Source organism: Alexandromys fortis, unplaced genomic scaffold (assembly GCF_014885135.2).
Source record: "Alexandromys fortis isolate MF-2015 unplaced genomic scaffold, M_Fortis_MF-2015_v1.1 scaffold_187, whole genome shotgun sequence".
Classification (NCBI taxonomy): domain Eukaryota; kingdom Metazoa; phylum Chordata; class Mammalia; order Rodentia; family Cricetidae; genus Alexandromys; species Alexandromys fortis.
The window spans coordinates 2514222-2538368 of NW_026068088.1; the positions used below are offsets into that span (position 1 = coordinate 2514222).

Here is a 24147-nt window from a genome sequence, read left to right on the forward strand (position 1 = left end):
GTGTGTGTGTGTGTGTGTGTGTGTGTGTGTGTGTGTGTGTGTGAGAGAGAGAGAGAGAGAGAGACAGAGAGACAGAGAGACAGAGAGAGAGACACAGAGAGACAGAGAGAGAGAGAGATGTCATGGCACATCTGTGGTCAGAGGATAACTTTATTGTGTCAGCTTTCTCCTTCCATCTTATGTGGCTCTAAGAGTTGAATCAGGTTGCCAGGCTTGCACAGTGAGCACCTATGTCCAGAGCAGCTGAGGGACCAGACATCAGACAGGATAAAGATGATGACCAAAGATACCATTAAAACAGAGATGCTCACTTAACCAAGTAGGTGAAGGAGCATATAGGGAAGAGTATAAGTGAGATTTTATTTCTTCCAATCTGGATTCCCTCTTGTTCCAAGAAACACCCCCTCAAATAAGAGATACCAAGTTACAAAGTTTGTTCTTAATTCTCCTTTTATTTCCCCCCCCCATTTAATTTTTTGAGACAGGGTTTCTCTGTGTAGTCCTACCTGTTCTGAAACTACCTCTGTAGACCAGGCTGGCCTCTAACTCAAAGATCCACCTGCCTCTGCCTCCTGAGTACTGAGATTAAAGGTTTGAGCCACCATTGTCCAGTATTAAGTCTCCAATTTGATCAAAAAAGAGTACTCTGGATCCAATGTAGCAGCTAATTCTACCTAGTCCTGCTTTATCGTAAGTAACCATAGGTATATGCTTCATAAAAATACAGATTGTTCCATTGTAAGTAATAAGTAATCATTGTACAGCATATTTCAATATTATAAAGTTCACAATACACATATGCCACTTATGCTCTAGGGAAGGAAATTCAATATTGCCTCAAATCATTTGAGCATTTTAAAAATGGGTCTTGCTATCATCAATTCAAATCACCACTCACAGCTGTGACACATACTGATGGAATGAGACATGGGAGTTAGAATCTAGGCACCAGCAATAAAATTCTTGCTCCACTCTGTGTGACTCTGGGCAGAGATGTCTTCCTTCACAGTGCAGTCTCTTTTCCAATCTATGGTAAAGCATGTATGAGAGCACATACAAAAAAAAAAAAAACAAAAACAAAAACAAAACTTTTATGGGAATGGACTCAGATAATGGAGCTGGACACTCAGGTCATGTTTTCCGTCACAGTAGCTTGTGTAGAAAGGGAATTGACATTACTTTCTTGGCTTCTCCCTACGTTTCCTTTACGATCTGAATTTACCTCGTGTCTAGTACATTAGTCTCCTGCCCACTGATCACCCATCCATTAGTTTCTAGAAGTCGAGCAACAAGGAATTTGCTGACAAGCAGCTACAGATGCCCCAGATGTGGTGGACCCATGGAGGCAGTTAGGCTGAACTGGAGTGAACAAACACTTTGCCATTTGATCCTTTTACGTAACAAGTCAGATCTTCATGTCGAAGATGTTAAAAGTCATAGATCTGGAACTGAACTTTCTGTTTTTAAATCTCCCTCTGCCACTTACCAACTGTGTAAACTTGGGCAAATTATTAAGCCTTTTGTGTCTCATTTTTCTCATATAAAGATAACAATTGTCGGGGCTGGAGAGATGGCTCAGAGGTTAAGAGCACTGACTGCTCTTCCAGGGGTCCTGAGTTCAAAATCCAGCAACCACATGGTGGCTCACAACCATCTGTAATGAGATCTGGTGCCCTCTTCTGGCCTGCAGGGATACATGCAGACAGATGCTGTATATATAATTAATAAATAAATCTAAAAAAAGATAACAATTGTCTCATGAGGTTGTTATAAAGATTAAATGAATTAATATGTGTAAAGTGCTTCAAACAGAATGTAGTCCACAGATACATAAGAATTGATACTTATTGCCATTTTTAAAAACTATTTTTGTTGTTGTTTCCAATTGACTTAGGGTAACTTAGAAGACATGGTTGTATGGTTCAGAGTGTACTTCTTGTACATGTTGACATCCAGTTATGCCAGCTGGCATGGAGTGAGCAATGTGGAAGTGTTATGCTGTCGGAAAATATGGTGAACCACACACCCCACAGGACTAGAGTACTGACTGTCACCTATTAGCTTTATACTTTATCCTTAGCCATCAGGGGAATGCAAATCAAAACAACTCTGAGATACCATCTTATACCAGTCAGAATGGCTAAGATCAAAAACACCAATGAAAGCTTATGCTGGAAAGGATGTAGAGCAAGGGGAAAACTCCTCCATTTCTGGTGGGAAAGCAAACTTGTACAACCACTCTGGGAATCAGTATGGTGGTTTCTCAGAAAATTGGGAATCAACCTATCTCAGGACCCAGCAACACCACTCTTGGGCAAATATCCAAAAGATGCTCAATCATACTACAAGGACATTTGTTCAACTATGTCCATAGCAGCATTATTCATAATAGCTAGAACCTGGAAACAACCTAGATGACCCTCAACTGAAAAATGGAAAAAGAAAATGTGGCACATTTACACATTAGACTACTACTCAGCAGTAAAAAATACATTTTGAATTTTGCTACAAATGGATGGAACTAGAAAAAACAATCCTAAGTAAAGTAACCCAGACCCAGAAAGATGAACATAGTAAGTACTCACTCATAAGTGGATACTAAGCTGTAAAGCAAAGGATAACGAGTCTATGATTCGTGATTTTAGAGAAGCTAAGTAACAAGGTGAACCCTAAGAAAAACATACATTGATCCACCTGAAAAGGGGAAATAGACAGGATTGCCTGACAAAATTGGGAGCATGAGGGGAGAAGGGAGAAGAAGGGGATGACGAGGGGAAAAGGGGAGAGGGAAGGAAAACTTGAGACCAAGGAAAGAGATATTTTGATTGAGGGAGTCATTATGGGGCTAGTAAGAAACCTGACAGTAGAGAAATTCCCAGGATCCACAAGGATGACCCACCAGTTAAGACCCTAAGCAATAGAGGAGGGGGTGCCTGAACTGGCCTTGCCCTGTAGTCAGACTAATGAATATCTTAAATATCACCATAGAACCTTCATTCAACACCTAATGGAAACAGAGGCAGTGACCTGCATTGGAGCACTGGACTGAGCTTCCAAAGTCCAGTTGAAGAGTGGGAGGAGTGAGAATATGAGCAAAGAGGTCAAGACCATGATGGATACACCCACTGAAACAGCTTACCTGAGCTAATGGGAGCTCATCAACTCTAGACAGACAGAGAAGGAAACAGCATAGGACCAAACTAGTCCCTATGAATGTGGGTAACAGTTGTATGGCTGGGGCAGACTGCGGGGCCACTGGCAATGGCACCAAGATATATCCCTACTGCATATACTGGCTTTTTTGGAACCTATTCTCTTTAGATGGGTACCTTACTCAGCCTAGATATAGTGGGAAGGGTCTTGGACCTTCCCCAAAGCAATGTGCCTTACCCTCTTTGAGGAGTGGATGAGGGTGAGGAGGTAGGTAGAAGGAATGGGAGAAGGGGAGGAGTGGGAACTGGGAATTGTTTGTAAAATGAAAAAAAAAAACAAGATTTTTTATTAAAAAAATACTAAAATGTTTATTTGAGTTTAACTTCATTTCCTACTCTGTATCAGAAGTCCCAAAAGGAACATTTCATCTGTTACTCCATGTTTGACATTAGCAGTATCTATATTAGTTTGTTTAAGTGTACAGGTACCAGGTACGATGTGCACTGTCCTTAAACAAAACTGTCCGGAACAGGCTGGACAGGAAAGAGCTCAGTGAACCTGTTAGTACTCCAGATTCCTCCATGTCCCCTGGCCCCTCCCTTCCACCTGGCAGGAGAAATACTGAGAACAGAAATTGCAGAAGTTCGGAGAGAAGCACATTCCACAGGAGAAGAACAGGCCCCAGCAGGCCAAAGGCTCCCCACCTGCCTACGAAAAAGAAAATGAGGAGAGCTACCCAAGAAAGGTCAGTTGTAGGCAGTTTCAGGCGGTTTATAGAAAAGCAAGGCCAGCACACCTGCTTGCTGGATAGCTGCTGCAAATGTGAGTGAGCAGATCTGACATCTGGGATGAAATAAAGTGAAGACACTGGGATTGGAGAACTTAGGGGACCTGCTCTGCCAGTTACTAATAGGAGAGATGAGGCCCCTCTCTGGCCCCTTCCTCCAAGTGAAAACTGGAATGGTAATACCTCCTATTCCAGACCATGAAAATTAAAGTCCGTGAGACAGTGGCTGGCATGGAGTGAGCAATGTGGAAGTGCATGCTGTTGGAAAATATGGTGAATCACACACCCCACGGGAGTAGAGTCCTGACTGTCACCTATTAGCTTTATACTTCGGTGCAAATTATTTACTCTCTTCAAGCCTTGGTTTCCTTCTCTATAAAATAGGGGTAAACTCCTAGTACTTGTTGAAGAGATTAAATAAAATTAAGTGGGTAATATATGAAAATCACTAAGCAGTATATAGGACCATCCATACCACATCCAACAAATGTTTGTTATCATTATTATTTTTTATTTTTAAAATGCTTATAACACTTAGAAGTGTACAGTATTTAACTGGTCTATAGTCTTCTTTTTTATTTGTTTATATGATAATACCAAAAAAGAATGGGATTTAAAAATCTACCTTACCAAAAGAACCATCGGAACCTGAAATCATTCTTGTTTTATAAAATTAATTTTTTTAAATCGTGTGTGTGTGTGCTCATGCGTGCGCATTTGCGTAGGTATGTGCACATGAGTACAGATGTGTGTGGAGACTAGAAGTTGACAGTTAACTCCTACCATCGTTTTTTACATTTCAGAAATCTATAAGCCATAGACCTGAAAATATAGGCCTAGTCCAATAGTTATCATTTTAAGAGGATTCATACTGATTCCATAATCAAACATGCTAGATCAGAACTCTTCACTAAACAGGATAATGAACAAAATGATATTTATCAATACATACAATTGCCATAGAAGAGCAATATAAGAGATGAAATGTGACAGCTGTAACTTGAAAAACAGATATTCTATATGGCAAAGATAAGCCCAACAAGAGTTCTAGTGCAAACTAATTGCCACTGATTAATATCACCACAGGCTGGAACAACAGGACAGCAGCTCCCACTGTGAACTTAAAGCTTTTCTGTCACTTTTAAAATGAAGTGGCTGTTTTTCTTTGAGTGGCTGGGAGATGGGAAGGACAGGAGAAGGGTTTGAGGGAAGGTAGCTGGGAGGGGCAAGGGGGTTGGAAAGTGTAATTATTTCTACTAATAAGCATTTTTTTTTTTTTTTTAGTTTTTCGAGACAGGGTTTCTCTGTAGCTTTGGAGCCTGTCCTGGAACTAGCTCTTGTAGACCAGGCTGGCCTCGAACTCACAGAGATCCGCCTTCCTCCCGAGTGCTGGGATTAAAGGCGTGCGCCACCACCGCCCTGCTTCTAAAAACATATTTTTTAAAAAGTTTAAATACTGAAAATAAAGTTGAATGACTCATTCAGGTTACTCCTTATAAACATCATAAAGCAAACAAGGCTTGGTACTGCTGAACAAATTTCCAAATGTTATAGAAACCCAAGAATCTGGAAATTTTTCCTAATAGAGGATTTCAAAAGTTAACTTTTTCAGAGCATCTCATAGTAAATTGACTTTTCATTTTTCTTCAGTTCCTAAGGAAACAAATGAGAAATATTCAATAAAAACTCACACACATACAGAGCTCTATCTTAAGAAACCTTCAGAAGCAGCAACTGATTCCATCTGACATAGTTGTAGGGTCATAAAAATAAGAAAAAGACAGAATAGAAGATAAAGCTTTCTGTACCTCTGACCATGACACAGCAACTCAATAATCCATGTAATACGATGTGGATTGGGCAACCCCAAACTATTCACACCATAAAATCAAAGGCAAAATGTCTCAAAAAGTCCAGTGTTTTTGTATGATATTTTGTTTGTGTTCTCACAAACAAAGCTTGCCTGGAGATCAGAGGGCCAACCTACTTACCAGTTTACCATAGAGGCCAGGCAGTGGTAGCACACTCCTTTAATCCCAGCATTTGGGAGGAGGAAACAGGAAGATCAGTAGTTCAAGGCCACCCTGGACTACGCAAGACTGAACCAGTCTAAAAGAGTAACAGAATCTTTGACCCTAGCATGTGGAGGCTCAAGCCTTTGACCCCAGCACTTGGGAGGATCATGCCTTTGACCCCAGCACTGGGGAGGATCATGCCTTTGACCCCAGCACTGGGGAGGATCATGCCTTTGACCCCAGCACTTGGGAGGACCATGCCTTTGATCCCAGGACTAGGGAGGACCATGCCTTTGATCCCAGGACTAGGGAGGACCATGCCTTTGATCCCAGGACTAGGGAGGTGGAGACAGGCTCTCCCCCATTTGGTCTGAGGATTCACAGAAACAGAAACAACCCCCATTTGGTCTGCGATTTTGTAGACGTCAGAACTCTCTAGTGGCCAACTGCTCTGCTTCTCTGATCTTTCAGCTTTCACCCTAATATCTGACTTTGGGTTTTTTATTGATAAGACTAATTAGAATCATGCTTCAGATTTTTTTTAATAGATAACACAAAATTATGGAGTTGGTTTTCTCTACAACTTTCTCTAAACAGATGAAGGCAGTATTAAAAAAAAACCCAAATAATAAGAAATTTCTAACTCAAAGGGCTGAACTGAGGAAGTTTGTATTTTATGTAGATAATATTTGCTATGTTACTTGAATGTATTTGGAAAAATCTAAAAACAGAGAAAATGTTTGGCTAAGGGATCCAGAACCCACGATCTTCAGTCCAGTCTCTAAACTACAGATTTGAATTTCCCTAATTCAAAATTCCAATATCTGAAATGCTTCAAAATGTAATCTTTTTAGCTCAAGTTGAAAATTCTACATCATGGACTATTTCATATACAAAATTATTATAAATATTTTATACAATTATTTTTAGGTTACATGTATACGGTCTAATACAAAAATTAAACAAATTTGGTATTTTAGATGTATGTCCTATCTCAAACGTATCTCATTATATATTTGCAAATATTCCAAAATTTAAAAAAAAAAACAACTAGAACATGCAAAAACTTGTCCCAAGTGTTTTGGATAAAGGAAGCTCGATGTGCATACTTCCTGAATCTTTTCCCCACCACACTATGTCTAATCATGTTCTCGACTTAGACATATTTTCTATTGCTTCTCTAATGCCAATAGGATGAAGCTCAAATTCTAAATTTCAACATAAAATATACTTCACAATTTGATCCCAGTCTACATTTCAGTTTCCTTTAATCTGTTTTCATTATATTTTAATTTACTACACATGTCATTTACTTCATAGACTTGTTCTTTTCCGTTGAGAGCCTGTGATACAGATCTCTTTCATGTTAGTATACAGAACTACTTACTTCTATATTTGGAAGAGTTATTGTCACCTGTTCACCTTTGCCAACCTCAAGATTTCCTTCACAAGAAGTATCAATAGAAGCAGGTTTGAAGTCATCTAAAAAATAGATACAAATATCAATTTTTATGAGATAGAACAATGTATGACTGAGACAGACACTGACAGAAACAACTAAGGGAGGATGCTTTGGTTCACTGGGGTTTTAATTATTTTATTTTTGTGTATGAATGTTTTTGCTTGCATGTATGTGCACTTCCTTGTGCAGGAAACTGAGGAGGCTATTGGATTCCTTGGAACTGGAGTTACAGACAATTGTGGATTACCAGGTGGGTGCTGGGAACCAGACCTAGGTCCTCCGGAAGAGCAGCCAGTGCTCTTAACTGCTGAGCCCCTTTGGTCACTGTTGAAGAGAGTACAGTCCACCATGGCAGGGAAAGAACATCAGAGTCTGTGCTGATCAAAGAACCTTAACTATAAACATAATTAAATCCTATTTTAAATTCTGATATTTACTCACACTAAAGTTTTACTACTTTTGGTGGGTGGGCCCACTTGAATAGCGAATAACCTGTCTGTAGTTATGGCTTATCAGCTTATTTTGTGACAATAATAAATGGTGTCACTGAAAACAGGACATTTGCTGATCATGAACACTTAAATAGATATAAATTATAAAGCCAGTGCTAGCCCAAATCCAAAATTAATCTCAATGTGTTATTCAAAGTCTTCTATGTAGTGAATCTTTGTTGCTATGTGTGATCATTGTTACACTTAAGCAAATTACATACATTAGGACTCTGTATGCACTTATGAATATAACTCATAAAAACTCATGGTGACTATGATTTATTCTTTATCATATTCTAAATACTGTACTATTTTTTTAATGCTATCACAAGCCCTCTAGAAAAAAGTGTAAAATGTAATTATTACCATTTTTACATATGAACATTGTGGCTGAAAACTTAGGGAATGTCCTCAAAGTCACATTATATATGCATTTGGTGAAGGTCAGTGTTCACAAGCAGGCTTCTCTGAAGCCTTAATATAAAAGACAAGCAAAACTTAAGCTGTAGATAAGACAAAATATGTTCTTTCAAATAACTCTGGCTTGAGTGTCTGCTATAAATTAGGTCCATTCACCCTGCATAAATGCAAAATTATCTATTGTATAGTCTCCTTTTCTCACTGAATTAAGATTGGGAACCACCCTGGAAAAGAACCTCTTCTTAAGGACAATAGCATGTTTTATTTAAATAAATCTAAACAGATTCTGTGTGATTCTATACTTAATTCAGTAAAAAGAGAGAGAAAAACAAAGACCGAAAACCTTTTTAATGACTTCTGCAAGACTAAGTGTGGAATCTAAGTTTGTTTACTCTGTGGTTATTATTATTATATTTTGTATATTCTTGTTTATTGCCATTCTTGTGGCTGGATTATCTGACTCTGGAAAAAATGATTTCAACATTTTCAGAGCTTGTGTAAAGGTAGGGATGTAGCTCAGTGGCGGAGCACTTTCCGAGTATGTGCAAGGCCCTAAGTTTGATTTCTAACACTGCAATTAATTAATCAATTAATCAAAGAAATTATAAATAAAAGTCTTTGAAGCAACTGAAAGGCACTTTTCAGAAGCCATATTTCATTCAATTTTGCTAAGTTATAAAAATATATACACTGAGAGGCTGGAGAGATGGCTCGGCAGTCAAGGGCACTTGTTGCTCTTGCAGAAACGTTGGATCATTGAGCACCAACATCAGGTGACTGACAGGCACTGGTAACTCCAGTTACACAGGATTTGAGACTCTCTTGTGGCCTCTGAGGGCACCTGCATACATATGATGCACATACATACACTCAGGCCCCCACACGTACATGTAACATTAAAAAAATCTATCTCTATATAACTTATTTTTTGTAATCTGAAACCATTTAGTTTGAAAAATAAAATATTACTGCATATCTGAGAAGGAAGAGGAAAGGACATGCATCGAGAGAGCAGATAAGAATAGTATCTTACTTTTAGAAAACGAAACTGAAGAGAGAGAGAGAAGAAAACTACAAGACCTGCACAGCACTAGCTGTTCTTTCATGTGGGGAGTTCTAAATTGTCACCCATGGCAAAATAAACAAAGGACACCCAGGGGAGTTCTGCTGGTAAATTTTTCCAGTTTACCCCACCAAAACATGTCATATTTGCATAATAAACCTTTTTTTACAAAGTGTGCATATATCATTTGAAGGTTAAAACCACTGATTCTTCCTACATTTACTCTCAGTTATTACAGCTAGATTGTTTATAACTTAAACTTTGATGACTGAGTTTTTAGTTGGGTGTTTTCAGAATGTCAACTTTACAAGAAAAAGGACAGAATGACTGAGGAAGGTAAAACAATGAGACAGTAAGAACAGCTGGGCTGGAGAAAAGATCTGAAAAAAATCTACTTTGCAATTTGTCATACACACACCCACATAGACACACACACACACACACACATACACAAAAAAGGTCACGATTCATTGATGTTTCCTTTTGGTGCTAGAATTCTGAGGCCTAGTATGCAAAAAAAAGTTTTACATACAAAATTAGGCTGCATTTTTGGCACTGGCATCTCTATCATGTAATTACTAAGACAAAAAGGCTCATTATAGCCAATTTTCCAATAATATTAAGGATAACTTATTAAGACCTCACCTTTCAACTTTTGATAATCGGTTAATCAGTAATTATTAGCTGACCATGAAATCCGAGATCCAAAAGAGACAGAAACTATGGAGATAGCTGACAGTGTCTCCTCACAAACAAACTAAATGAGACCGCTCATCAGCCAGAGGACAAGTGAAAACGGCGAAGGAGTGTCCCTGTGGCGTCTACACACCGCTTTTGCCCTGCATTCGGTCCTTTGTTCCATCTGTCACCCTTGCACCCGCACCATCCACTTGTCACGCTGGTCTCCACAAGCACGCCTCCAGATCTCCACAAAATTTCCTCCCTCCTGCCTGTAAGTCTCTCGTCAATCCTCCCAGGTTTCTCCTACACCTGCGGGACGCCAGGCGCCCGCGCCGCCGAGCCTGGGAACCGGGTAGTGTGGATCACGCTGCCATCGGGTCTCCCGGGGAGCCAAGGGCCGCGGGGACAGAATTACAGAATTCCGAGGCGTCTGTCTTCACGTCACCACATCCCCCCTGCATCCCAGGAGATTCCTCCCGGGTACCCCCTCCGGGCAGCCCGCACTCACAGCGCACGGTGTGGAAGGCACAGCGCGGCTGCTTCTCGAAACTTTCGCCCAATTTGAGAACCCGCTCGCGACGGTCCAGGTACGCGAGCCCCGCCGGCCCATTCATTCTCGTCCTGTGCCTCGCGCTCGGCCCCGGCCACCGACTGTCACAGCCTTCCCGAGCAGCTGCACCGGCCTCGGCCGGAGCTCCGGCCCCTGCGGGCTCGGCTCTCCAGGCGCGTGCGCCCGCCCCCTGGAGCGCCCCGAGTCCCGATTGGCTGTCTGGAGACAGATGCCCCGCCCCTCGCCTGCGGTCCCGCCCCGCCCCTCGCCCCCTCGCCCGCCCTCAGCCCCCTTTCCCGCGTCGCGACGCACACCGCTCTGCGAACGCCGCTTCGCTGAGGTGCGCGGTGCACGGTGCGGGTCGGGCCTTGAGGTGGACGGAGGCGAAGCCGAGATGAGGTAACAGACATGAGATGGCGGCTGAGAGGGCCGAGGGCTCCGGGGGGCGGGGACGCTAGGACGCCAGGCTCTCGGACCCAGTGAAGGGGCCGGCGGGGCCTGGGGGCGGGAGCGTGGGCCTCCTCCGCGTCAGGCCCGCAGGGTTGGAAACGGACGCCTGACGAGGGGCGGCGGCTGGCCTTGGGCCTGTGGCTTCCCGAGGCCTAGTAGCTCCGGGGCGCGTTATGGAACCCCAGCCGCCCCCCTCGGTGCTGTGACAGACTGGAAGCCACTTGATGTGATGCTTTTCCCTTGACGGCCGTTTTTTTGTTTGTTTGTTTGTTTTTTAACCTTTAAATACCACAGGCCTTTTCCCGCCAGCGTTAGGGCCTGAGGAGGGGGCGTTTCCGGTGGGGACCCTGAAGCTTAGGGTTAGGGGGTAACTGACTGCATCAGGTTTCTGGCGTTTGTTTCCGTCGTAGTGATTCCTGGAGGCAGTGAAGGGCACGGCCTGGCACTCGTGATTCCTCAAGGATCGGCCTAGCAGCGGGGTAAGAGTATGAATTGATCAGTAATTGCCCCCCCCCCCATTCCTCTTGACACTTCGCAACAGCATTGTAAAGCGGGAGAAAGCATTCATTGTGTTCCAGGAGAATTCAGAAAAAGGATCCAGTGAGTTGCGCCAGCAGACGATTTTTTTCCAGGCTAATTGTATGGTTAGATTATCCTTCCATTTCTACCTTGAGCAGATTTGTCAAGTTTTTTTTTTTTTACCCACCCCCCCACCCCACCCCCGCCGTGGATGGGTGATTGTGTTTGCCTTCTACCCTTTAAAGGTATGTGGAGACTGTTTTCTATGCTAATTGGGCACCAGGATCTCTGAATTTGTACTCCAGCATCATCCCAACAGTGTGACTTTGTGCAAGCAAATCAGACGTACGAGTTTATCATGAGGATTGGGGAAGTAATGATAATGGCTGTGTAAAAAATAATACCCATCCTTGACAATGGTTGAAATGGTTAAATGGGTTCAATGCGGGCAAGCAAGTAGAGCAATTCATAGTAACATACCTCTCCCGATTATTTAGGGTTCAGCTATACTTTTATATTTTAAGGCTTATCATTGATAGCTGCCTTCTAGATTTTGAATTGTAAGACCTAGGAATGGCAGCTTTGTTCACAGATGAAAATACTTGTCTAAGAAGCCAAGGTCATTGACTTTGTAGCCATCGAATATCAAAGGGAATTTGTTCTATAGGCCATATGAGTGCATACCTACTTGTTTGCACATGGATTTTTATTACAGGATTGTGTATAATAATTTGCAACCTAAATGGCATCCAGTGAAAGGGATGTAAAAATCTATTTTGATGCATTCTCACAAGGAACAGTTAGAATAATGTTGACACTGGAAAGAGTAATATAGTTAACATGCATTCTGTAGGAAAGTTTTGTGTCTTCTGCCTGCTAGGAGTATTATTGGACTTTAAAAATAGCTTCAGTGAACTGAATGGTTTATATTTTGCCCAAGAAGAGAGATGATTTTTGAATGACTTAAATACAAGTTATTCAAACCTTAACTACAAAAATGGGACCATAGTGGCAGTCATAGTGGAATAATAGCTAAGAAATGAGTTAGAAGATTATTTGAAAATATGTTTTATGTTTACAGTTTTGCCTGGGAGAAAAAAATAATGAACATTGTAATTAAAATCACTGGTTTTGTAGCTTCTCAACTTTTTTTTTTACAAGATCAAGTGTAAAATCACAAGATTTGTAGTTAGACTGATATCTGACTGATGCTACAATATATTTGTGGAGCTGTCACAAGTTTTTCAAGATGGCTCTCACTGTAGTTGCCCCGGAACTCCTTACGTAGACTAGGCTGGCCTTGAACTCACAGAGATCCACCAGCCTCTGCCTCCCAAGTACTGGAATTAAAGGCGTGTGCCACTATGCCTAGCTAAGTTTTATTTTTTTTAACTGCTCATTGGAGGTGATTATAGGCACTACTTCATAGTCCTGTTGTGAAGATAAGATGATGCATTAAAACCCACTCAGCATAGTTCTTGGCTCATAATAAATACTATATGTTATCCTTTATTAATTAAAATATGTTTTATAGTAAATGGTGCTGTTGAGCTTCAAATACTTTAGGACTTAGAAAAGCTATGATAAGAAAACTGAGGTGTGGACTTTCTGCATTTTAGAGTTAATTCACTATAAATAATTTTTAATTTTCTTTTAATTATGTAACATTTTTGAGACCTAGTATTTTAGTACTTCACAGATCATCTTCAGATTTAGTGATTAGGTAGAAGGGCACACAGGACTCAACTCATATATTGTCTTATTTATTAGCTCTAATTTATAGTGAAGAGATACAAAGCAAAGTCATCAAAGTGAAAGACCCATAAAGGGGTACATCCAGAGGAAACCAGGCCTAGTCTTCCAAAATCCTCTCCCAGTAAAATTACATAGAATTACACACAGTTTCTTGAGCAAAGCAGTTATGACAACACCTGTGAAGTATTTTCTGCTAGGGAAGCTTATTAAATACTCATTGACCAGAATTGTTGCTGTTTTGTGTGTTGAAATATTAGTCCTTAATGTCAATGATAAGAGGTGGTGGAACCTTGAAGAGATGAGGCCTAGTGGGAAATAATTACATCATTGGAATTACCACCACCCTCAAAAGAATTGAAACAGTTTTTGTAAGACTTGCTATTTCTTAAGACTTACAAAAGGTGAGCCTGGTCCCTTCTCAGTCTCTCTTGGGTATCTTGTGCCATATGATATCTCCCACGGTGCTATGATGTCATCTGTCATATGGCAAAGCCAAGATAGCTCTCATCAAAGCTAATGCAGGACCATAGCCCAAGGCCCTTGAACTTCCAGAATTGTGAACTAAATAAACTTCTTTATAAAACACTCCATTTCAGGTATTGAAAATCAGATAAAGCATTTATCAGAATTCTTGGGTTCTAAAAGAAAAGCACATGTTTACCATAAACCATCATTTTTATAACAATTTAGACACAGTGATCTAGGCTTATAAGAGAACAGTAAAAATCCTTCTGAAATCCACATTCTATATACTAGCAAAGGTCCAGTCTTGTAAACTGACCTTTAAAGAAATAGCCATATGAAGCCTGATGTATCAACTTTTTCTACAATCTGTTTCTCCTGTATGAATTCTATCTTAAAAATTGTGTAGAGAGAATGAATGCAAAGCTAGTACAATTCTTATTCTTAGTACACATGATCTTTGGTTTCTTTGTTTACTTTTTTATTATGTTAAAACACAGGTAGTAGGAAAAAAATGAAGCCAACAGGCACAGACCCAAGGATCTTGTCTTTAGCTGCTGAAGTAGCGAAAAGTCCTGAACAAAATGTTCCTGTTATATTGTTGAAGTTAAAAGGTAAGAAAATATTTTTATAGTTAGGAAAGACATTAAGCAAATACTGGTTCTATTATACAATGCTAGTGTTCTAATTTGTTTAGAGAAATCTTGACACTGAGGAATACCATTTTCCTTTTTTTTTTTTTTTTGGTTTTTCGAGACAGGGTTTCTCTGTGGCTTTGGAGCCTGTCCTGGAACTAGCTCTGTAGACCAGGCTGGTCTCGAACTCACAGAGATCCGCCTGCCTCTGCCTCCTGAGTGCTGGGATTAAAGGCGTGCGCCACCATCGCCCGGCTTACCATTTTCCTTTTTGACAAATTTTTAATGATTACAACATAAAAATGCAAGTATCTCTTAGGTGTGTTGAGCAAAAATAGGTATATCTTTTCTTTTTCCTTAGAAATAATAAACAACACCCCTTTGGGAAGCTCAGAGTTGAAGAAAGTGAAACAAGATATATATTGTTATGACCTCATTCAGTATTGTCTATTGGTCCTCAGTCAAGATTGTTCTCGAATCCAGGGTGGTTGGACTACAATTTCCCAGCTTACACAGATACTAAGGTAAAATGAAGCTAGAAGATTAATTTGTTTTCGTTTTAAATATTTCTTTTTTATTTGTCATTCTAATAAAAATTAGACTCTCCTATGATGTTTTGGTTGTACTTTTCTTTCACACTGTATGCTATTGTTTGTAACTCTACTGCAACTGATTGTCTTTAGATTTCTTTCCAAAGTGATCATTTCTTTTGTTTACCACTTGATTCCCAACTAGCTAGTATATTCCTGTTGACTCAGAAATATTTTTAAGAAATGAGTAAATTAAAACTCTGTACTTAAAAAACAGTGGAGATTGTGCAGCAGTGATACTTGAATTAAGTGTCAAAATGAAAGTATATAGCAAAGAACAATAGAAAAACAAATACAGAAAACTTCATTTCACTTTGTAGTGATTTAGCTATCTAAATTGTATATGCATTAGGTAGCCCAAATGTTGTCCATGTAATTTAGAAGCAGCATTTACTTTTCTACTACCATGCTAAAAATTGAAGATAAATGCTTTTTTTTAAAGGTGATAAAGTGTTCTCGGTGCCTTAGTTAATAATTTTTCTTCCATTCTCATTTGATTTTAAGAAATTTCTTATTTTTATTTTGTGTATATGTTGATGTCTATGTATGGGTATGTGCACATGCGTGTAGGTGCCCAAAGAGGCCAGAACAACACATTGGATACCCTAGAGCTGAAGTTACAGATGGTTGTTGTTGAAATAAGTGTGGCGGGGCTGCGTCCCCAGCACCCCAGCTGCCTGGCTAGCTTATGCCCAAAATAACAACACACAAACTGTATTCATTTAAACACTGCTTGCCCATTATATCCAGTCTCTCTTCTCGGCTAACTCTCGCACCTGGACTAGCCCATTTCTAATAATGTGTGTAAGCACCCCAAGGTGCGCTTATAACTACAAACTTGACTATTATGATTATCTATTAACAATCTATATACATTACATTTTTAAATGAACTACACAATCACAATACCTTAATAAAGATCAGAAATACATATACATATAACAAAACTGACCTTAAATCTCTATCAATAAAGCAAAATCTATACTAATGCAAATTATTTATATCTATATCAGGTTGTAATCTGTCAGATGTGGGTTCTGGGATTTAAACTCTGGTACTTGCAAAAGCTGGAGAGACGGCTCAGCAGTTAAGAGCACTGCTTGCTCTTCTTGCTCTTCCCAAGGTCCTGAGTTCCAGAGTTCAATTCCCAGCAACCACATGGTGGCTAACAGCCATCTGTAATGAGGTCTGGTGCCCTACCTGATGAGTCTCATCAACTCAGACTATGAAACCAAATATGAACATGATCAACAGAACTACCATAGAAGGGCTGCCCATGCATGCTTCAGCATTGCCAGGGCCCAAATTTCATTCAAATTTCACTTGTAAGAGCAGCAAGGTCTCTGAACTACTGAGCCATCTCTCCAGTCCCTTTCCATTTGATTTTAAATAAACTGTCCCTACAGGAGAGATTTTTTTTCATATTTATACTGTCTTGTATTAGATCCTAACTTTCTAAACTGTTTACTTCTACTTTGTTATTACATAAAGGCCCAATTCAAAGTACACAGTTACAAAAATTTGATAAATCTATGTAATACTCTTTTATACTTTAATTTTCAAGATTAATTATTTCAGTATTGGTTGAATATAAGTAAATAAGTGCCTCTATATTTTTTGATCGGATATGCTGGGTAATGACAACATTGGTTTAATATTATTTCTTTTGTTAATGCCATCTATCATACAGCTGTCCTGAGTAGTTAAGTTTAATAACTGAATGGAAAGTAAAAACTTGATAGCAAGCATTAGCCAGTTAGGTTTTTAGCACGCTTGTCTTGTAATTGCCATTCTTACCAGTGTTTGCACCTTTTGTTGAAAAGACTTAGACAGTAGTACTTATCATACTACTTTGGGTTGAAGGCCCTTTTGGTATGAGACTACAACTACTTTTAATATTGGTATTTTTTAATATATTCAACTCATATCCAAGGAGCAGCTGTAATGGGTAGTTTCATGAAGATACAGTTCTCTGAAAGGATTATTTTTCTTTCTGTATATCATAAAATGTTCCTGTTAGGGTATACTTTCACTGTTTTCCCTTTTGATATAAGGAATATATATACAAGCAGATAATTTGGGGATCTTAAGAAAACAATCTGTTGGGAAGAAGAATTGGGTGTGAAATTAGAGTGTTTAGTTTTCTTATCTTTGTTCCTTGAAGATAATCTCACCCTAGATAAATTTTTGCTATTAGATTTCTAAAATATATCAATTAACAAAAATTAATGTAAAATAAACAGTCAAGGTATTCGTTGCCTTTTAGGCTTATTGTAGCCAACTCCCTGTAAACTAATCTCATTTCTCTTTATTGTAAACACGTATTTTTCATGTGCCTTCTTCCTTTCTCTCTTTTTGTTTGTTCATTTTTTATTTCAGAGACAGGGTTTCTGTAAACTTGGCTGACCGGGAACTGACTATGTAGGTCAGGCTGACCTTGAACTCAACTATGAGATCTGCCAATATCCGCTTCCCAGGGTGCTGGGATTAGAGAAGTTGCTTCTCTAATGGCTTTCATTTCTTAAAGGGCCAGTATATTCGGTTTTAGGGTATGTGAGCCCTGGAACTGAATGCAAGCAAGGTCCATAGCACAGTTTAGTTCTCTAAAAAGTTAAAAATGTCCAGCAAATTTTTAATTGGCTTGTCAACAAAATAATGATACTTAAGATTTTCATTAAAGCACAATGCCTATGGAAGTTTGAACATTAAACTGATATTATTTATGCAAATTTGTACTCTCATTTCAGCCATTGCTGTGTGGGCTTAGAACCAGGAGAAGATGGAGAAGAATTTTACAAGGAATTACTTCCATCAGCTGTCGAAAATTTTCTTATCTTGGGGAGACGATTACAAACATGTTTCATCAATGCAGCTAAGGCATGCGTTTATTTGATGTTTATTCCCCAATAATTTTATTCTTTTTTCCTGAAACAAGGTTTCACTGTATAACCCAGGATAGCTTCATACTCAATGTGTAGCCTTGCAGGTTTCAGGGTGTCAGTCCTTCTGCCTATGTCTCCTGAGTGCTGGGATTACAAGGATGTACACCATATCTAGTCTTTTCTGAGTTTTCCCGTGCTATTTATCAAATTATGCTGTATCTGGCCAAATATACGAGTAGTGAATTTAAACATCTTTAACCCCCCCAAAGAAATTACAACAGAGAACTTAATTTCTACATTAGAAAATTGGTAAATACTAGCTAAAGAATGCTGTATGATTTTTGAATAGTCTGTCTTACCACTCAATTTTGGGCAATACCCATATATGCTTATATCCATGGCATCTTCCTGGAACATATTCTTCTCTCCTTAAATTTTCTAATTGTTATTCCCTTCTTTAATTGGAGGAACATTTGTTCTCTAAGCCCAGGACTTTTCTGAATATCTCTAGTGTTGACAAAGAAGATATGTAGACTTTATGTTCCATATTTCAGACCTCTTCTTTATGAAAATATTTCAACTCAGACATGGTGATCTTTATAATTCAAGTATTTCTTGGATGTATTATGCTTTTATGAAAAATATATTGCATAATTTTCAAATATTTGAAGATTTTATTTGTACTTTATTGTTACTAATTTCTAATTTAATTTTATTGTGACCAAATAGCTTTCATTAATGCTATGTATGGCTGAACATACGAGTAGTGAATTTAAACATCTTTAGCCAAAGAATTACAACCAAGAATTTAAACCTACATTAGAAAATGTATAAATGCTAGCTAAAGAATACCGTATGATTTATTCATATAGTCATTCTCCTCTAACTGTGTATTTCTGTCTCTGTATCTGTCTTTTTTCTGGTTTTGGTTTTGTTTCTGTATTTTTGAACTAGGTTTCATGTGAATTGGGCTTTATTTGCCACAAGGCTGACTTTGAACTCCTTATCTTCCTGCCTCAGCCTTCATTCTTACTGGCATTCCCCTCTATTGATCTTGCTGTGTTCTTTAGTTTGGTTACTTTCTATTAGTGTATCTTAACATTTGACTATTTCTTCAATCTAATCTACTAGTAATAATCCAATGATTATAATAATTACTAATGATTGCTAATAATCTAAGGAATTTGTTTTCATGTATTGCGTTTCTTAATTATGATTTCTTTCTCTCCCTTTAGAGTTTTCATAATCTTTTCTTTCATATCATAATCTTTCTATCCATTTCTTGTAGATTCTTTACTATATTTATTGTAATCACTTTAAGCCCTTATTTATAGACTCTATGCATGAATCACTTGAGAATTTGCTTCTATTACCTTTATATTTCCCCCCCTTTTTCTAAGGTCAAAATTTTTTTTCTTCACATGTCTAATATGTTTTGGTTTATTATGGACTCTAAATGATATATTGCAGGAGCACTTACCTTCTTTTAAGGACTGTTGAGAAGCAGTTACATTCTGGCAGATCAGGTGATACAAAGGATTGCTTTTAGCCTTTCTCAGGATAGATTTATTCCAGTTTTATGTATAGAGAATTATCTTTATATGTAGTGCTTTGATTTAAATGAAAGTGGAAAGTGTTTGCTCAGACCGTCTAATATGTAACCTGAATTCTAAACTCTGTATGCCCAGCAATTGGCAGGAAATGAGACTGCTATTAATTCCTTCAATCCCCAGCTATAGTTTTCCCAGGCTTCTCAGAGCTTGTTTTTCAAAAGTGCATAGTTAAGTCAAAAATTGAGTGGACATTTGCATATAGACTTTTGAGCTTCCTGCTTTATAGACTGCTGTAGCTGTTTCAAATTTAATTTCTGATACTTCGGGCTAATAAGACTCTAGATTTTGTTTTTTAATCAACACATAATAAAGTTGTACATACTTTAAGGGAATGATGTAATATTTTTGGTACTTTTATACTACATACAATATTCATATCAGGATAAACAAACCTATCTCCTCAGATATTTGCCATTTCTTTATGGTTATAAAAAAGCACATAGTTTCCCTTTGAGTGCCCTGTTGCTGTTGCATTGCTGCTTTCTGCTGTTCCTAGACCCCACGATAGAAAAGACAATAGATGACCCCTTTACTCCATAATAGCTGTCTTCCTAGAGCATTATAATTTCTCTTGGACATCTTTAATAGTGTGGCAATTTTCTGTGTTCTTGGAGAGGATGCACATACTATTACACCTTCCTTTAGCATTTCATTCCCACTTACAAGGATTGGATCAACATCTTTTTAGGGTGAAGTGCAAGACTGCCCAGGAGTATTATACATTCACTTGAGTTGCTTTGCACAGTGGCCTAAACACAAAATGAGTCAAAAGTCCAATTTAAAACTTACTACCTGTCCAGATATGATGAATATTGCCAGTTCTGCTGTGTAGATCAAGATGATGTGGTCTGGGGAGCATATATTCCTTTCAAATTTCATTCATAAAGTGAAGAGGACATCATGTTACAGCCAAAAGAATAGAGGAAGAGATCAAGCTCTACAACTGAATGCATTTAAAAGCAGAACTCAGACTTGCAGGCTGAGCTCCAAAGGAAAAAAGAGAAGTTAGGTACTATGGAGCATTTATTAGAAGTTAGAATGAAAGTGGAAGAACTGAAGGGCTGTTGGGAGGTTGAACTGTATTAGCTGAAAGAACACAACGTGAAGATGACCTCAGAAAGTCAGAAGATGGAGATCAGAGTAGATGAGCTTCAGATCCTGCTGTTAACTCTAAAGGAATAGAAATGCCTGTTCTAGATTACTCAAGAAAACTAAGTGACAGCAAGATTGTATATGATCTGAGAAGCGGGGAGCAGGGGGAAAAGAAGAGGGAGGAGTGGGGAGGGGAGGGAGAGAGAGAATGAATGGAGGAAACAATCTGAAGGAGAACAAGAGATGTTGAGTTGTATAGACTACAGAATTGATTCTTTGCCTTATCAAGTACCTACTTCAGATCTTTAGATTGAGGAGCTATCAATCAGGCAAAATCCAGTTCTTGTCTATGGAAACCAATATTCTAGTATCCAAGAATGTCCTATTTGTAGTAGTCCACTTTATGTAAAGTGCCACATCAGCACATCAGAATTTGAAGATGGAATCTGTGATTACACTTTGGAACAACAGCAAATGCCATACTGGGTTTTTGTTTGTTTGGTTGGTTGGGTTTTTTTTTTTTTTTTTTTTTTTTTTTTTTTTTTTTTTTTTTTGTGATAAGACCTTTTCATCACACAGAAGCAAAGTTTTGAAGACCGTGTGCTCTGCCACGCTTAAGTGTCCAATCCTATTAGATCTGAAAGGGTTTTCTGGTGCAGGGGTATCTTGACAATCAGGAGCCGAGGAATACCACAGAGTCACACCACATACTTATGGGAAGAAACAGAATGGTGGCTGCCTCTGAGTAGAATCAGAAACAGCAACATATGGATCTTTGGAGTATGCACAGTGAACAAGTGGAAAAATACAGCACAAAGTATTGCTTGCCCGTTGACCTTGAGTCATGGGGTTAGGGATTTCTAAGTCCTGGGTTCAGGGGCAGGGTGTTTTTTTTTTTTTTGTTTTTCGAGACAGGGTTTCTCTGTGGTTTTGGAGCCTGTCCTGGAACTAGCTCTTGTAGACCAGATGGTCTCGAACTCACAGAGATCCGCCTGCCTCTGCCTCCCGAGTGCTGGAATTAAAGGCGTGCGCCACCACCGCCCGGCCGCAGGGTGGTTTTATAATAGTCTGTTACCCTACAAGACCTATGCTGTATACATATTTCATAGATCTTGTATAGAACATGTGTGTTGTATACAATAGAAACAGAGAAGCCTGCCTAACAAGAAATCATTAGTTTACTTAGCAATGCTGCCTGTAAAGGTGGAGTCATATATATGTTAAATTTCAGTGGCAACTTCTGTTTCCATCTTTGTAGATAACTAAATCCATCATAAAACTTTCTAGCCTCTAATCAGCGGTTCCCCGTTCTTCCACAGGACTCCAATACAAGGGCCCCAGTATGCTCATCTGCTGATTCATAACAGCTTGACTTGACCCTAAGTGATTATCTTCCAAATTGTCCCACTGTGCTCACAATCAGGCCTTAATTGTTGTGCTCAGTCCTAACCCTGAGGGAGGAATAAGAGCAGAAGTTGAAAATTTCTTCATCTTCTTCAATCCTCTTTCAATCAGTTGTACTAAACTAACCCAAAATGGCACAACAGAGAATTCAGATTCCAATTTTAATACTATCTTCTCATCTTCACTTTTCATTTTTGCTTGTTTGTTTGTTTGTTTGTTTGTTTGTTTGTTTTAAATATTAAGACAGGGTTTCATTCTGTAATCCTGGCTGACCTGGATGGAATTCTGTGTTTTTGTTTTTTGAGGTTGGCCGCCTTAAACTCACAGAAATCTACCTGCCTCTGCATCCTGAGTGCTAGGATCAGAGGCATGTGTTATGCCCAACAAGAAGTAGTTTATTCATGACTCATGGCCAGGAAATACTTCACTCGTAAAAAACCTACCTTTTAGCAAGGTGTAGTGATGGACATTATATTCCAACAGTTAGGAGATTGAGGCAGCTGCATGGGCTGCATAGTGAGACTCTCCCAGGGAAAAAACAGGAGGTGGTAGGGGAACAAATGGAAAAAAAGCCATCTTTCTCTCTTGATGTCTCTCATGGGCTTGTTCTATTATTTCCTATGCACATAACATTCACAATTATGTAATATATGCAAATAAATGTCTTGTTCTGGTTGCCACAGAATTCACTGAGTAGCTCAGTCTGGCATGGAACTCAGCAATCCTGCTGAATCAAGTACTCTTAAGACCATGGGCCTGAGCCACTTCCAGTCTATAATTCTCTTAATGGCTAATTAGGAGTTGTTGGAAACTATATGAGCTTGCAACTTTGTTAACAGTATTAAGTTTGTGTGACTGTCAGAATAATGAAACTATTTGTTAATCTCTTTAATATTCAAAATAAAATTACTCCTTTTTAAAATAAAAGTAAAAGCTTATGATTGCATATAATCATTCCATGTGCTATAAAATACTTCAAATTATTTCTATATATTAGATAATACCCATTGTTAAACTAGCCCCTATCATCATCTCCTATTATTCCTAGCCTCTGGTAACCAGTATTGTAGTCTCAACTTCTATGAGATTAACTTGTTTTAGATTCTGTATGTATGAATTCATATAGTATGTAATTTTCTAGCCTGGTCTATTTCACTTACCAACCTTTAGTTCCATCCATGGTGTTGCTAATGATAGAAATTCATCCTTTTTATGCCTGAAAAGTATTTCATTATATTTGTGCATTCATTGATTTGATAGATACCTTAGGTTATTTCCATTTTTTTACATTAAAGTAGTACAAACAATAGGATAACATGTATATTGATATTAATTTCTTTTAAATAAAAATCTAGTAATGTAATTACTACATATAAATCTTGTTGAACTTCCACACAATGTTCTGTAATTGTTGTAACAAAAGTATTTTCTTTTTTAAAACACATCCTCACTAGCACTTGTTATTTTTGTCTTTTTGCTAATAGCCATATGGCCAACTAGGATTTTGATTGCCCTTTTCCTGATGACTATTAATACTGAGCATTTTCTAATAAACCTGTTGGCCATTTGTATGTGTTCTTTTTGAGTAATGTCCTTTTAGATTTAAAATGGAATTCTTTTTTCTTTCTTGCTTTCAGTTATTTGACTTCCTTGTACATTATTCTATTCATCAAACCATTGTCAGATACATAGTTTGCAAATATTCAATAGGTTGTCTCTTACTCTTGAATTTCTTTGTTTGAAGTTTTGTTTGAGCTTTTTTTCCTCTGTTTTACAGATACACACATACACTTGAATGTTATGGGTACAACCACATGTGTTAGTGTTCTAGCAAATACAGAACTCTAGCAAAAACAAAACCAGTAATAGTTTGTGCCCCACATCTTATGTATGGATTAATTTAAAGAAGTTAGCAGTTATAGAAGCCGATAGATGAAAGTATTATTTTATATTCAAAAGACTGAGAACTAGTGTAGTTGTTGGAATAGCACCAGTCTGAAGGTTGGCAGGATCAAGTTTTAAACAGTTCTCTAAGTTTTCTCATTGTAAGTCCCTTATGAAAGTTGCTGATTAACTTCCACCCTCAATCTATTAGGATAACACACATTTTCCTTGGAAGAGTT

At 38.5% G+C, this 24147-nt stretch overlaps 2 protein-coding genes across 3 annotated transcripts in view; one reads left to right on the top strand and one right to left on the bottom strand.

The window, feature by feature from the left end:
* Positions 1-10806, bottom strand: part of Eaf2 (ELL associated factor 2) — a 46355-nt gene extending 35549 nt beyond the window's left edge. Inside the window, exons 1-2 of the mRNA XM_050122400.1 lie at positions 10581-10806; positions 7343-7437 (exon numbers count right to left, since the gene is read on the bottom strand). Of these exons, the coding sequence (XP_049978357.1) occupies positions 7343-7437; positions 10581-10686 (201 nt within the window). The 5' untranslated portion in view covers positions 10687-10806. The remainder of the gene's footprint in view (positions 1-7342; positions 7438-10580) is intronic.
* Positions 10807-10881: 75 nt separating this feature from the next.
* Iqcb1 (IQ motif containing B1) overlaps positions 10882-24147 on the top strand; it is a 59770-nt gene continuing 46504 nt past the window's right edge. For both annotated transcript variants that reach the window (XM_050122357.1, XM_050122358.1), the window contains exons 1-5: positions 10882-11021; positions 11483-11551; positions 14309-14422; positions 14805-14967; positions 17781-17910. In XM_050122357.1, coding sequence (XP_049978314.1) covers positions 14323-14422; positions 14805-14967; positions 17781-17910 — 393 coding nt within the window. In that variant the 5' untranslated portion in view covers positions 10882-11021; positions 11483-11551; positions 14309-14322. The remainder of the gene's footprint in view (positions 11022-11482; positions 11552-14308; positions 14423-14804; positions 14968-17780; positions 17911-24147) is intronic.